General features: G+C 33.7%; 1 protein-coding gene across 1 annotated transcript; it reads left to right on the top strand.

The window, feature by feature from the left end:
• Positions 1-809: 809 nt before the first annotated feature.
• On the top strand, positions 810-14,177 carry LOC137820784 (bromo-adjacent homology (BAH) domain-containing protein). Its single transcript, XM_068625028.2, has 13 exons — positions 810-1,029; positions 1,165-1,509; positions 2,522-2,690; positions 3,263-4,137; positions 7,787-7,813; positions 7,992-8,084; positions 8,768-8,846; positions 8,937-9,027; positions 12,447-12,555; positions 12,663-12,779; positions 12,872-12,959; positions 13,059-13,111; positions 13,792-14,177. Exons 2-11 carry the CDS (start codon positions 1,168-1,170, stop codon positions 12,923-12,925), a joined length of 1,956 nt encoding a protein of 651 aa, XP_068481129.2. The 5' UTR covers positions 810-1,029; positions 1,165-1,167; the 3' UTR covers positions 12,926-12,959; positions 13,059-13,111; positions 13,792-14,177.
• The last annotated feature ends 1,335 nt before the right edge of the window (positions 14,178-15,512 follow it).

The raw sequence follows: 15,512 nt of genomic DNA, 5'->3' as shown, positions 1-15,512 counted from the left end.
CGAGTGTATTTTCAAAATCATCACATTATTGTGAAGACTGACTATCCTAGTATGAAGATACTAGCTAAACCTGATTTAGCCGGATGAATGATTGGATAAGTGGTTGAATTATCTGAATTCCACATCTAGTATCAACCAAGGGGGGCAATCAAGTCTCAAACCTTAACCGATTTCATGGCTCAACTTAGCCTTCGATCGACCAAAGACGAAGAGCCTGGGGGTAAGTGTACTGGTCGGTATCGGATAAGCCGTGTCAGTCAACCTTGGTGACCGACTGGATAAAACACATTTAAAACAGTTATAATAAATAACACTTAAGGCAGTTGTAGAAACTCCATAAGAATCAGGGTCACATCCCACCAAATTCGTCCTGAGAAAACAAGATAACCATCCTAAAAATTAACTAGTGTTGATACATGTTAGATTCAACCCATCATTCAGATGATCCATGACTTAATACTATAAATAAACCCTTTATTGAAAATTAAGGTACGCTTTTGATGAGTTCTTAATATACACACTATACACCAAGTACTTACTTGATCATTAGAGTACCTTTTGTAAGAACTCTGACAGAGCACCATTGGATTGAGAAATGAGTCTTAAAGTATTGAAGAAGCAAGACTGACAAAACAACCGAGATTAAAGATAATTGTTATAACTAATCTCAGATACTATCTAGACCCACTTTATTTATATAAGTACAACCAATAACAAGAAGAAAAAATAAAAAAATATTATTAACAAAAGTTTTTAGTGAAAAATAATTAAAACATAAAATAAAATTGTTCAAAATGTATATGAAAACAGATTTTTTTAAAACAGCCCAAAAAGTATATATCAGGAGGTTCCCGTTGCATTCTTCCTCGCACATTCCGTTAGGGTTTTGCGAAGCTACACTCGGGTTGCGTTGTACGGTGGTCACCGTCACCGGCCAGGTGTACTCGACAGAGGAATCCGCTTAATTGCCATACACGGTGTTATACACCGTTGCAAATCTTCCACAAATCACAGCAAGTGTCTACACCGGTACCGTATTTTCTCTCTTGGTTACACGACATTGATGCTGTATTTCGAAATTGAACTCGTCTTGATAGCTTTTACTGACTCTTGATCATTCTCACCAATGTTTCTTTGCTTTTGGATTTCACTTTCGTACGTCAGAATATGATAGACGCAGGGGAAGAAGTTATCGAGTTCAAGTGGGGTAATATGAGATCGGTTGGTGGGAGGAAGAAGGACGTGCGCTTTTACGAATCTTTTTCCTACGATGGTGTGGAATACTGGCTCTTCGACTCCGTGTTTCTATACAAGGAAGCTGAACCCGAGCATTACATTGGTAAAATCGTTAAAATATGGGAGACCGCTGATAAGAACAAGAGAGTAAAGGTTCTGTGGTATTTTCGTCCTTCTGAGATTGGAAACTTTTTGGATGGAAGTGAAGCACTCGAGAACGAGTTGTTTCTGGCATCTGGTGAAGGTGAAGGGCTGGCAAACGTCAATCCTCTGGTAATTGGATTTTTTTAACGTTCGACTATGGTTATACTTTACTTTTCTGATGTTGGTAAAATCCTGTGTTAAATGTGAATTTCTTCTCTGCTATCTGTTTGATGAAGTACGGGGGAGAGTGACTTGGTAACTGCTTAGTTTCTACTAATTAGGCTTTATTAGCGTCACTAATGGTGCATTGTTTAAGCATGATGAATCAGTTTATAGGGTGTGCTTTAAGTTACTCCATTGTGAACTTCTAGGCTATGTCTGGTTGTTTAATGGTCATTGGAATGAAATGAAATGTGGTGGAACGAAATGAAGTTAACTGCAACGAAGTTAGCATTATGTTTTTCAGAAGAATTTAGATAGAAATGTAATAGAATGGATTTTGTCCTGGGGAGGTTGTTAAGAGTTCCATATTGAATAGAATAAATTTCTTGATTTGATATTTAAGCCCCAATTTTCATAGCTTATGAACTAGTCTTTTGGGTTGGGTTGTTCTTATGTATTAAGTCCTAACGATTGATACTTTCATCGAGAATCAAACCTGGAAAAAGTTACTTATTAGCTGGGTTAAGGTGCAAATCAATGTCATAGGGAAAAGGGCTACCATTGTGAGTCTTGACAGAGTGAAAGCTGTTGTGGACGTCAGTTCTTAAAGGTGGATGTTAAGAGTCTCATATTAAGTAGAAAAACCACCGTGTGGTATCAAGTCTCGGAGTTCTCCCACCTAATAAACTAGTCTTCTGGGTAGGACTCTCCTTATATGTTTAAGTCCTAAAAGAGGCACAACAATGTCTGAGGAGGGAGATTTCAAGCTAATTTATAATCATGTTAATACGTGTGTCTGTTGTTTGCAATTTAAAGGTAGAATCCCTGGGTCTTAAATTGTTGTTTGTATAATTTAGTTTGAACTAGTGTTTCTTTTTAGCAGCAAAACCATTGCATGCACTTTATTTTCTTGGTCTGGAGTGGACTGGCAACATCTTAAAAACTGACTATTTTTTGTTCATTTTGTATATTGCATCAGGAAGCTATTTCCGGAAAATGCAATATTGTTTGCATCTCGAAGGACAGCAGGAATCCATATCCATCAGATGAAGAAGTTAAAATGGCTGAATTTGTATTCTATCGTTTCTTTGATGTTGGAAAGTGTAAGCTATTGGATACGATAGATGATAAGATTGCTGGAATTGAAGGTATGCCATCCCATTTTTTTGAAAATTATTCTAAAAAAATCCTCAGTTTCAAAATGGAATTACACTTACACACACTTGTGGGTATTTAGGAGAACCTCATACATTACTATAGAATTCTTTTTAATGCACCTGTCCTATACTTTGAAAGATCAGCAAAAACGTAATTTTGTCAAAAAAAAAAAAGAGAGAAAAGAAAAGACTGCCACATGATACCCTCTGATTCTTACCAATGGAACTTGTATATATTCAAATATTGAATGCAGTTAATTAGGGGGAATTCTGGAGAAATCTGCAAATATTAAGACACTTGAAAAGTGAACATTTTCAAAATGCATGTTGAACGTTTTTCTAATTTAATGTGAATTTTTCATTTTGGGATGTGTTTATTTGTATATATAAATTGAGCCTTCAAATTATTTTGAATGTTTAGTTGATAAATTACACTGTTCCTGTTGTTGTAGTACTAGAATTTTAATTGATGTTGTTGACCCTAAATCATGTGCAATAAGTATAATTTTATTTAGTTTTAAATTTTTGAATACATTGTGAATTTGCTTCTCTAATTGTTGCAGTTAAAAATATTTTTAACAATTTAGATAGTCGAAAGCATGTTGGTCTTGTGAAACGTGGTTTAGAAAAGAAAGAAGTTTGCGGGAACTTCATGGCATGTAATGAAGCTGTGGCTCTTTTGAGTGAAAATAACAGTCAGCTTTTGATTGAAAAACCAGATGGCAAGTGTTTTGACACATTAGTTAGAGAAAATGCTGTTTCTAAATCATTGTTGGGACAAAAATCTACTTCTAGAACTGGTGCAAAGGAAGCAAGTGAACCTACTGTTGCTTTGCACACCGTTTCCAACAACAAGAATGCACCTCAAGCTAAAGCTGAAGAAAATGGGGGTCACAAGACCTCTTTGGTGAAACATAAATCATTTTCTAAACTATCACACAATTCTAGAGCTAGTTTGAAAATGAGGGAAATGGCTAAAATGGATGATGGGCATGGAAATGACACTATTGAGAAGAACATTTCTACGTCTAGAGTTAATTTAGGAAAGGACGATCATGAGGATGTTGGTGTCTCAGTTGGACAATTTAATAAGGGACTAGTGGAGGAAATGGCTTCCAAGAAGGAAAACCGGGGTGGTTTTGGTAATGTTTCTAGTGCAAAGATGAACAATAATGGGAAAACTCGAAAGCTTATTACCTTTGATGATGAAGAAGATGATGTGAAGACTTTAGCTCCATCTTCATCTAAGGATAAATATAAGTTTCAACGTGAAATTGATTCTTGTGAGGTGGAGGAACTTCCTTCTAAGAGGTTAAAGATTGACAATACAACAAAACTCACTAGGGACAAGTTGTGCAGAGACTCATCAATGGTTTCTTCGAATGTGGAACACGAGAGAGATTTTCGTCCAATGGAAGTTACTCAAAGACCAGATGATGTAAGTTGCATCGCAAGCCCTTTCTCTTTGTCTTCATAGTTGTTCTCTTGGCATTTCTTACCTTACTACTTCACCACACAACCAAGTGAACAAGATAGAGTCTTCGAGGTATGGTCACTGATCAACCTATAACGGTAGCATTTAGCCCAATCGTGCTTTTAATGCGTGGGTTTGAAAACGATCTGGTTGGGCTAATATTATATCATAATTAGCCATGTCCAAATTACATTAGAGCCAAGTTAACTAGTAATACAAAGGGGTTGGGTTGTTTGATTTATAAATCCCTTTCCATTTACCCATTTAGGGCTTAGTTGGTGCTTCCCTATAGAGAGTGATGCCTTGCTAGGGTAAAACTATTGTCTAGAGACTAGATTAACATGAAAACATATTACACTAAATTCTTAGGTTTTTTAAATGGATAACATCAAATTTTACACTGATAAGTTCATTTTACCATCAAACTACTAATAGAGGAAAAAAATTCTAAAATGATTCTATAGAGTTATATAAAGCATTTATTTTAAACTTTTGGCCCCAATTTTTATGTAAATACCAAACTCAAATAATTAAAAATTGTTGTGATAATAGACCAAAATTAGTTTGCTTTTGTTTATGGGTTAAGTTTGTATTCTATCTATCGGAGTTATTTATGGTGTGGATTATATTTTTTGGATATCATTGTTGCTTTCATTAACATTTGAAGGTCAAAACTTATTTTTCTTTAATGATTTACGCATAAGGTTATTTTACAATTTTAAAGAAAATGGTTTTGCTTTATATTTTAGTTGGTAGTTTTGTGAGTTTTTTTCTTATCGCATAATCTTTCTTGTTTTTCAAAAGGCAAGCATGCAAACAAAACTCTTAGAATGGCCTAATGTAATTTTATAATTGACTTATAAGGTGAGCATTGTCGAGCCTTATAAGGACTACCCACATTGACCATACTAATAGTTGATACCAAATTTCAACCTACTAAGAGTTGACATCATGGGGTTCCACAATACAACTCTTAAATTAACTTTTTTAAACAACCCCTCATAGGTAGACGTCGATCTCTCATATATATGTGAGTTAGGTGTGATTGCAATTAAGACAATTTTCCAACACCCCTTTTCATGTTGAGGGCTATAGGCTTAGAATGGGGCAATGTTATTGGCCTAACAACGTGTTTATGACATGTTCTAATACAATCCTGTGAAATTGACTTGTGTGGTGAGAATTGTTCAAGCCTTACAAGAATCATGCTAGTTATATTTTTGGTCATTATGAGTTCTCGACTTGCCAAGAGCCAAAATCTTGTGGTCTCACACTATGGTGCTTCCCATAGTTTTCTTGGTCTGTCTAGAAGAGAAGAAATTGCTATTCAATCTTATTTTGGCTAGATTATGGTAGTCAATATTGCGTGTTATTGTTGCTATCATGTTTGTGTGAAGCGGAGCAACACCACTCAATGGCAGAAAGGTTGCATAGCACGTAGATCATGGTAGCCAATATTACGTGTTATTGTTGCTATCATGTTTGTGTGAAGTAGAGCAACACCACTCAGTGGCAGAAAGGGTGCGTAGCACTTTGGTTTTGTGCCCATATGTTGTGTTTTGTGTCCAAAATCAAAGAGATCTCTTTCTTTTGTGATGTGTTGTATTGAAGTCATGATTTAGCGTATGGTGCACAATTACGATTCCAAATGGTGTTGTACTTTTGGGTGTTATTTTCATCAATAAAAGGGTTATTTTATCTTTTGAACTATAATCTGTGTTTCACCCTATTATTTCACCATCCCTCATTTGCAATTCACTCCTTCCCTTTTGTATTTATCTCTCAACTTCTATCGACATTTTCAATAACTTGCAATGACATTTCTGACGAGGCTTACTTCATTCTTTTTTTGTTTAGCTACAATGATGATTCGTGTAATTTATATCTACTTAGGGATCAAAATAGCAATTGTCTTGGTATAATGGTTTTGGATGGTGGTCGCTTTGCGTCGTTATTTGCAATTCACTATGACGGGTTAGAAAAAATTGTGTCTTTGGTGGCTTAGAAAATTTTCAAGATGGCTTGTCCCATCATATAGGTTGGTGGCTTTATATATATGTTGTTTATTATATTGCAATTTTTAAATAGTTACTATTTAGCCAATATTAGTTTAGTAGAATCAAAAGAAAGTGAAAACAAATATCAAAATCACCATACCAAGTGAGATGTCTCCATATTCATTTTCTATATGAAAAGGGGTCAACTTGTCTTGAATCAGTTTTGCTCATGGGTTATGAGTTCGATTGATTTTGACTTGAACTTGTAGTGAGTTGGGTTGGTTTGTGGGTTATGACCCATTTTGACACCTCTACTATTGTATAGTACGTGTATAAGATGGGTTGAACCAATGCAAAGTGGTTTTGTAGTGAGGAGCCTTTTCTTTTGTTAATTCCGAAAGCTCATAATTATGACGATCAATGTATTTCAAAGCTTCATAATTATGATTATTAATTAATTTCAAATCTTGTAATTAAGATGATTAATATAATTCAAAGCTTGTAATGATAATTGCGTCAATTATATTTGTTTATGTTTTCTTTGTCGTTACCTTTTAATAAATTTTATTTGGTGTTAATGTGTTATTGAACTTAAATTTTATCACATTTGATTTGGTTTCATTTTAATTTGAGTAAATGTTATGATTTGTGACATCTATCAGTGAAGTTTATTTTTTAAATTATGAAGTTACAAGTTTTATGTTATTTTTTTGTTTAATTTTGCTTATCTAGGACACTAAACTTAAAATCATCTGGTCTAACTATGGTTAGATCATTGAACTTTTGAATATCTTACTGGTTTAGTGACTGTTCCAAAATTAAAAACATAGGTCAAAACAAGTTAGGTTTTTCAGTGCACCAATGAGTTCAACAGGGTGGCCAAAACAGGTTTAATGGCTGTTGTTACATAATTGCCCCCTAAAACCTTAAAATGATATTTTTTAGGGGTCAAAATGGGCTTTACACATGCTGATGCAGTAGCAGCAACAGCGAGGATTTCTCTGTCTCTGGGTATGACAGGGAGTTGCAACTTGGTGGCCTCTGTCTCTGGGTATGACAGGGAGTTGCAACTCGGTGGCCTTCTACACAGTGGCCTATAGCTGCAATGATGCAATCGTTCTACCATAGTGCTCAACTGCAAATATAAATGCAATTTAGTACTATTGATAGGATTTGCATGTTTTTACTTTCAATAGTTTTTTTCTATACCAATTTTCACTAACACAATAAAAATCTTATCTCGTTAAAGGAGGTTGATTATCTGGATCACCCATGACCATTTCTCATCAATGACACAGTTAAATATGTAGTCTAACCATTTCTCATTAGTGACATAATAAACTAAAATTGTTAATGTAAAGGAATTGAAGAAACTCCTTTGAGCACCTCCTATATGATTTCCATTTTAAGATTTATTTTAGTGGGCAACCCTCTTGGAATTTTTTTAGGAGAATTAATAGAATTATTCATTTAAAATTTGGTAAATAATGGCATTTTTGTTGACATTTGTTTGTAACTATTTAGTTGATTTTGCTGCGTGCTTCTTCTTAACATCAATTCAAGTAGTTTGTTACTTTTGGTGTTCTTATGCAATTTACCCCTCCGTTTTTTCACAGGATAGAAGCAAATGGTTTAAGGAAATTGTAAGTTCTTTTTTCTTTTTCTTTTCTTGTATTGCCTTTCTTTAATTGAATTTACTTGTAGGATGCAATGTAATGAACTATAGTATCTATGATTTTGCTTGTTTTGGCTGGTGATTTTTTGATTGAGATATAATGAAATAAAGCTTGAGACATTATGGATGATTTATACCATTTTCAGCCTTGGGAAGAAAAAATGAAAACTGCTTTTGAGCAAGGAAAACTTGTGCTACTTCAAAACTTGGATCCTTCTTTATCTTCTGCCGAGGTACAGGTAATAATCATTCCCTATGAAGCTCAGACACTCCTCTTAAATGGCGTGTCGGTGTCCGATACGAGTATCGGACACCGACACTTGTATGACAAGTATCGGTGAAGTGTCCAATTCAAAAAGTATTTGTTAGATTTCTAACAATTCTAGTACAGTTCTAACACAATTTTAAAAAGGAAAAATACATTAATTTTTTTTTAAATTCAAACTTTATTGTATAAATTGTTATATGATTATAAAAATAAGAAGCAAATCCCTGTGAACTAGTCATGAAAAACATCTTTCTGCTCCAAAAAATAATCTGGAACATACTTGTGCACATAAATCTTTATTGTCAATTTATATAATTCATAATTATAATATATAGATCCGTGTCCCCATGTCCTACATTATAGAGATTTTACGTATCTCCGTAATTTACATATTCTTATTCTTTAGGTGGAGAACTTGAATACAAGTCCAACATCCCATAAAAGGACCATTTAAATTTAGTATCTTAAATCCTGTTATTGAACGTGTACCTTTGTATTTTTACCTTAATATTCTCCTTGCTGGAAGCAAAATAAATAGCTTTTGATTTTACAATTTTATTTGTCAATTAATATTTCTATCAGTGTGTTGTTACTTTAGTATGCTGCCTATCGCTAATTTGATTGATTAATTGTTTTAATTGTTCTAAGTAACAGAATATTATTTGGACTGGCTTTAAAGAACGTTGCACTGCTAAGGTGATCCAGAAAACTGACTACACTAGCTCTCATTCTGGTTAGAACTAGAGTCTTTGGTCATTTTTCTAAACTTTGTTAAAAAAATAAGCTTGAATATAACAATGATGTAATAATTGTTTTTATGCAGGTCAAGCTTTTGCTATATTTAAGAAAATGGAAGCAGCAGCGAAGGTTGTTAGAGAATTAGACGAGGGCTGCTTCTTATTGTCAAATGGACTGTATGTACTCAACTCCATGTTGCATGATAACTGCATTTTTGAAAAGCATGAATTCAACTCAGTCCACTTCTCTATATTTGAAATATAATGAGATATTTTTCAATATTAGTGAACTTTTTTTGTCTAAACTTGGTCGTTCTGTTTAATGAGATCTATTTCAACATCAGTGTCTTTTTTTTTACTATGGTCATTCCTGGTAAGTTTTAATGGTCGATACTTGCTGCTCTTTCACTTATAAGATTCTTCAATTGAGGAGTTGTAGCCTTTAACTATAGCATTCAGTGTCTGAGATTTTTAAACAACTACATATTTTATTATACATATGTGCGTGCATTTAATCATAATTTAATTCTTGATTGTTCACCAATGCTTATAATTCCCTCTCTAAAGGGAATCTCACTTTAGAGGAATCAAATGAATGTTGGTATATACTTATGTATGTCTCTTTGTGTGTATTGTCCTTCCATCAGTGTGTGTATTCTTTTTCCCCTTAACTCTATTAATTAATTATTTTGCACTTCCGTTGTTGAATTGGATGATTTTTCTTAGATCTGATGTAGTCCCTTGAAAGGTTTTTTTGGGACATATGAAGCTAGGAGTTAGGTATGGTATTAAGTTACTCTTCAAAAGGTTGCCCTGCATTTAAAGATTTCCTTTGGTTAGTAACCTCTGAAGCCCAGTACACTGAAATTGCAGTTGTCTTTGCCTATTGTGTGTTTAGAAACAAGTGTATATGAATTAGTTTGTCTTTGTGCACTTGGCTTGTGCAAAAATTTGTTTAGAAATATAAAAATATATGAAGACATTATTTAAATAAATTTCTAACAGCTGCTTTTATGTGAGTATAATGAATGCTCAATTTCTCACTTTTATTCGTGAGGAAGAACCCCAATCCTGTGTTTCATTTTTATAATTGGTTATGGCGAGCGAACTCATATCTCACATTTCTTCTGGTCAACCCATGCAAGGAACACCTCAATATCGGCTTCTTTGGTCTTTACATTGTTTATTCATGCAAGTCTCCAATGATTTTTGCGTTTTGCTCTAGTCTTGTTACTTCCCTGCATTTCCTGATAGGGGAGCTTGGACTTTGTACTTTTTGTTCATGAGGGTCAGAGAGGAAGAGAGTTGAGTGATTTTGATTTAGTTTTAGGTCATGTCACATGGCCCAAGCCCATTTTTTTCTTCTCTTAAATTTCCACCATGGTTGCTATGTGCACATGTATGGTGGCAACCATTTTGAAACCTGCCACACCTTTTCTATATCATGATGGTTTGTTGAAAAATCACTGTTGCCAATGGCACTGGTATGGCTGTCATTTAACAACACTGCTTCTGTTCTTCTGTGTCTGCTAAAATGGAAGTGTTATGCTGCTGCTATAAAGGAAGGAAAGAGATCTCTTGATAATATAATTTATGGGTAACATAATACATTTATTTTCTTAATATTGGTCAACGTATTGATGCACTATCAGCTGCAGAGGCCAAACCCCAGTGCCTACTAACATATGATTATAAAACAATATAAAAGTCCAATGCTCCGTTGAAGATGAAGCAAAGTAGTTGAATAAGCATCCAACTCATAAATCGGAAAGTTGATTTTTTGAATCATGAATGAAATGTTATTGTGAATTTTAAGATCTGTGATCAATAAAAAAAATAGCATGTGTATATATATAGTTGACATAAATAAAAGAGACTATATTTAAGAGAGTTTGATCACTCCTCTCATACATTCTCATATTTATACCACACAATTTCACTAAAACAACCTCTAAAAAAATAATGTGGTGCATACATGTTATTAAACAAATTCTGTCTATTTTTTTTATTTACTCATTTTTTAAAATCCACACTGATTCACACAATACGAAATCGTTTCGTTTCGCGATTCAGCGATTCTTTGTGCGAATCGCACTATATAGCTAAGATTCAGGGACAAAAAAGATTCTTCAAACGATTCGTATCGTGGGAGGGTGAAACCGTATCGTTTCGTACGATACGTATTGTGAATCGTAAGATACTAACTACTATGATCAATATAAATATGAGAACATGTGAAAGGAGTGATCAAGCTCTCTCAAATATAACAGTGTTATCCAAAACTGATTATGGAGGTGCCATGGTGGAAATTGGTGGCAGATTTACTACTTGCCGCCACAACATGGCAGTGACAATGTGGATTTCTCATGGCAGCCCATGATTGCTACTTTTTGCATCATGGGTTGCTAGCGCTGAATGAAGATGTCGAAAAAGGCAGTCTAGGAGATTGTGACGAACGACTGTGCAAGGTTTGATGAGGCGGTGCGAGGCATGATGAGTTTTCAAAAAATGGAAACCCTCACCTCGTGATAGATAGGATTCTTTAAACCCCTACCATATTCTCCGACAACCTTCAACATTTGTTTGGATAAGTAGGAGTGCCTAATTAATTGGTAATTCATTTCCAATTTACCATTCATGCAATTGCAAATTTCTTGAGTCCCTTAACATTTCTATATGTGGGGTTTCCATTGCTTGACGGGACGAAAAAGACCATATTCTCGTTAGAGAAAAAAGAGACAATGGCTGGGGGTGGCTGATCATATGTGGACAATGACATACAAAGGGTTGGATCGAACTAGGCTCTTATACCAACTTGAGAGTGAAAATATGAGAAAGAATGCTAATGCTGAAGAGATTATTTCATCCCTCAGCGGATTCATGTTTTTGTAAGAATCCTTAACTTTACCTCTCATGGCTTCACAAATATTTCCATAACATCTCCCTGAACACTAACAAAGGCACTCACATTTTGTAAGATGATGCTCCATTCTTGCAACTGCACCCAACAAACATTGGAATGTCTCTATGGGGACTGTTGTAGTGCTACCATGTCTTCTCTACCTCCTCCTTTTTACCTTGAGCAGTGTTCTTCAACAAATTAAAGCAACATACAGAAGCAGTAGATGGGTTGTGGGGGGCACAAGATTTGCTCTTGTTGGGGGGAGAAGATTATCAATCAAAGAAATAAAAAGTAATTCACATTGTCAGAGTCGAGAATCATATTGATTCATGGGAATCATTGTGTATCCCATGGTACCTACTACATTGAGATGACGTACTTTGTTTGGGCAGCTATTATTAAGTAAATTACTATAGTTGTTTAGTTTTACATCTTTTGGGAAAAATATCTTACTATTCATGTTATGATCCCCCTCGCAATTCTATTTAAGCTCTCAATGTTCACAACATTGGAAAAGAGGGAAGCACTTGGAACTGCAGTTGCAAGAGTGATACCTTATAGTAAATGAACTTTGGCTGTTATATACACTAATTTACCATGTTGATTAGTCACTGAATAGAACTTTATCAGCTTAAAAGCTTACGTATGAGCTATCAGTGCTTAGTTAAAAGCATTTAATTTTGTTATTTGTTAGACCCCTTGTTGGAAGCTTTGGAGTTCCATGCTTTCCAGAAAAGAAGCCAGTATTCTATGGTCATCATGTTGTTGATCAACTTAGAATGATGCAAATGCAACGAGAAATGGTACACGGTCTTTCTTTTTTGTTCATATTTTAGGCCAATTTTGGAAATGTTGGTTAAATAGTTGGTTCATTTTCATTTATTTATCAGTATGATTTTGGTTTGTACAGAAAGATGCTGTATCTACTTCACATTGTTCTCAGCCCAACAATATTGAATATGACATGGCCATAGAGTGGTGCTTACTGCAAGAAAGAGGAAAAAAATCATGGAGAATGTTATATCAGGTATATAATCTTTCAGTAATGTCCCATAAATCATATTCATTTGTTTTATTTATTCCATGTTGATTTTTTTTATTATGTTTTTATTCCTTAAGCAACAAGGTGAGCAGTTGAGGAAACTCAAAGCTAAGCTGAAGTCTAAAATTTAACTGACATCCATTGGCCATATACATATTTTTAGTGGTAAATTCTCCTTCAAAGAAAGTTTTTCTTCCTTGTATCTTCTTTTACTGTTGCTTTAGAGTGCTGGATTTTTTTTTATTAGTATCACATTTTTTGCAGTTACCAAATTTTTGGCTTATGCTTGACTTGTGGTTTCCGGAGCTAATGAATTTGTAAGTTTTCCACTTCTAGTACTGAATTTGCACCACTTGTATATTTCTTGCCAACCGAATCAATTTGTTGTTTGTTTCCTCTTCAGTAAAATCCTCTTTGGTTCTCTGTTCTGTGTGTCACCCTCACTTTAATAATTGATCAACTAGGTTGTTTTCAACATTAAATTATGCTGACATTTTTCTCTTTTGCGGGTAAATAGATATTAAAGTGGTAACTAACTGTACAATTGTTATTACTTGAACTGCTTAGTTTGTCTCAACATCGATTACTGAATTTTTTGAGTTGTGATATTTGATGTTCTGTCTATACACTAAAGTGAGATTATTTACATAACTACGAACATTTTACATTGCTTATAGATTGCTATTTGAAAGAATTAGGTCGGTTTCGATTAAGCATTTTCTTTTAGAAACTTTATTATAGGTATTTTTTGTAACCCTCCTAAAAGAGCGTTTCAGGTTTTTTTATATTGAACAAAAAAAGGATTAGATTTTTTTGTAAGTTACGCTCAAATTTGTTTTTAAAGTTTGTCCAAAAATACACTAAAGGCTACATTGAATGGAGGGCTTGATATTTATGTTTTTCCCCGTGATTTTTGAATTTGAAGAACTGTGAGAAGCCTGTGGTATTTTCTAATACGGGTTTTCAAACTAACATGTTTTGAATCTTTGATTCGCAGTGTCTGGGATTGACTGGTTCGTTAAGGCAGTGACATACTTTACAAATTTTGGTTTGGCAGTTGTAAATACTTCTTACATGGGGTTTGGGAGTTTATAGGAGCACACTTTGCAACTCCCTGCCGATCAAGCTGTGACTTTGGTTCTCGGTGTGACCTGTTTGGCCTTTTGGTGGGAAATGTGAAAAGTTTGGTTATATGTTAGTTTTGCCTTTATTTGCTATTGAAGGGCCTAAAGGCCAAAAAAACTAGCCGAGTTCAAGGTTGCTGAGCTATTAGTATTATAGGTATGTATCTATTGAAAGACCATGCTAAGCTAATGCATCCGTCGTTGAATTGACCTCTTTGTACACATGATTCCAGGATATTTGGTATGCTTGATAAGCGAATTTTTGTGTGATTTAAATAATTAGTGGCTTGCCATGGCCAAGGGAGCCTTTAAGGCTAAAAAAAATGTTAATTGAAGTAGTTGAGGAGGTAGCTATAGGATAAGGCATTTCTATGACCACAGAATGGCTGGCTACCTTCACTCACTTTAGTGTGTCGTGGCCTTTTTAGACCCATCTTTCTACCTTCATAATTAGCATTTCGTTGTTCTAAGGCAGTGGTCGAATTTCATTCTACGGCTTATTTTCTAACACCTTTGCATTTTATATTTTCTTCCACGACGCTGACTACTAACTGTATTCGTTATATCAAAGACGATCATAACGACCAAGATTATATGTTTTCTTTTGTCCATAGACATGATTTATCTTTATTTGAAGTTGTTATCTGACTTGACATGAGGTATTTGTCTAGTTAATAATTGTTTGTCAATGATCTAACTCTAATGGATGATTTCAGTTACTTCATCCATGTTCATTTGTTCTTTGGCATAACATTTTCCTCAATTCCTTCAAAACTATTTAAGACTGTTCCATGCGTTGGACGTTTACAAAAACTGTTGACATTTTATTGTGTACTTTTTTCTTGAATAGGCTGCCTCAAAAAAAAAATAATCCTGGTTGAGCATGGCGGTATTTGAATATATTTACTTTTCGATTAAATGTTTTTTTTTCTATATTATAATGTGAAATTGATTTTCTTCCTAATTCAAATATATTGGATATTTGTAATAAGGAACTATTAAAATGAATTCTTATAAAAAAAAATGTTTACGAATCTAGGATTTTTAGATTGACTGCATTACAATGTTATAACATCCATTTCAGTATTTCATTTAAGAAAGATAGTAATGATTCATTCTAATAATTTCCTAATTTAGTTAGGGATCATATTTCATTTTTACATAAATTAGTAAAGATTTGATTTCAATTTTATTATTACAAGTAAAATTTATATATAAACGGAAAACATATTTAATTGTTTAGTTTTACTTGTTGTATTGCACTTTTATATTATATTAAAATTAAACAACAATTATGAGGATGAAATAAATAATGTTTTAGTATGTTTCTAAAATATTTGTTATGTTAATATGTGTATATATGGATTGGATTGAGATGTTTAATTAAGTAGTAAATTTTGAAAACAAATCAAAATTCAATAAAAAAAGTTAAATAATATAATATTCAGTAAAAGTCATGTGATTAATTTAATCTCTCTTTGTTTTGTTATATTACTTGTTTAACTTAATTTATCGATTAAGATATATATATATATATTATTTAAAAAAGGTTATAAGTACATCGAAGATTTTTAAATTATTATACATATTTATA

This window comes from Phaseolus vulgaris, chromosome 9 (assembly GCF_051622355.1).
Source record: "Phaseolus vulgaris cultivar YP4 chromosome 9, ASM5162235v1, whole genome shotgun sequence".
NCBI lineage: Eukaryota > Viridiplantae > Streptophyta > Magnoliopsida > Fabales > Fabaceae > Phaseolus > Phaseolus vulgaris.
The sequence above is the reverse complement of the archived record's forward strand: the minus strand, read 5'-3'. Positions and strand labels throughout refer to the sequence as shown.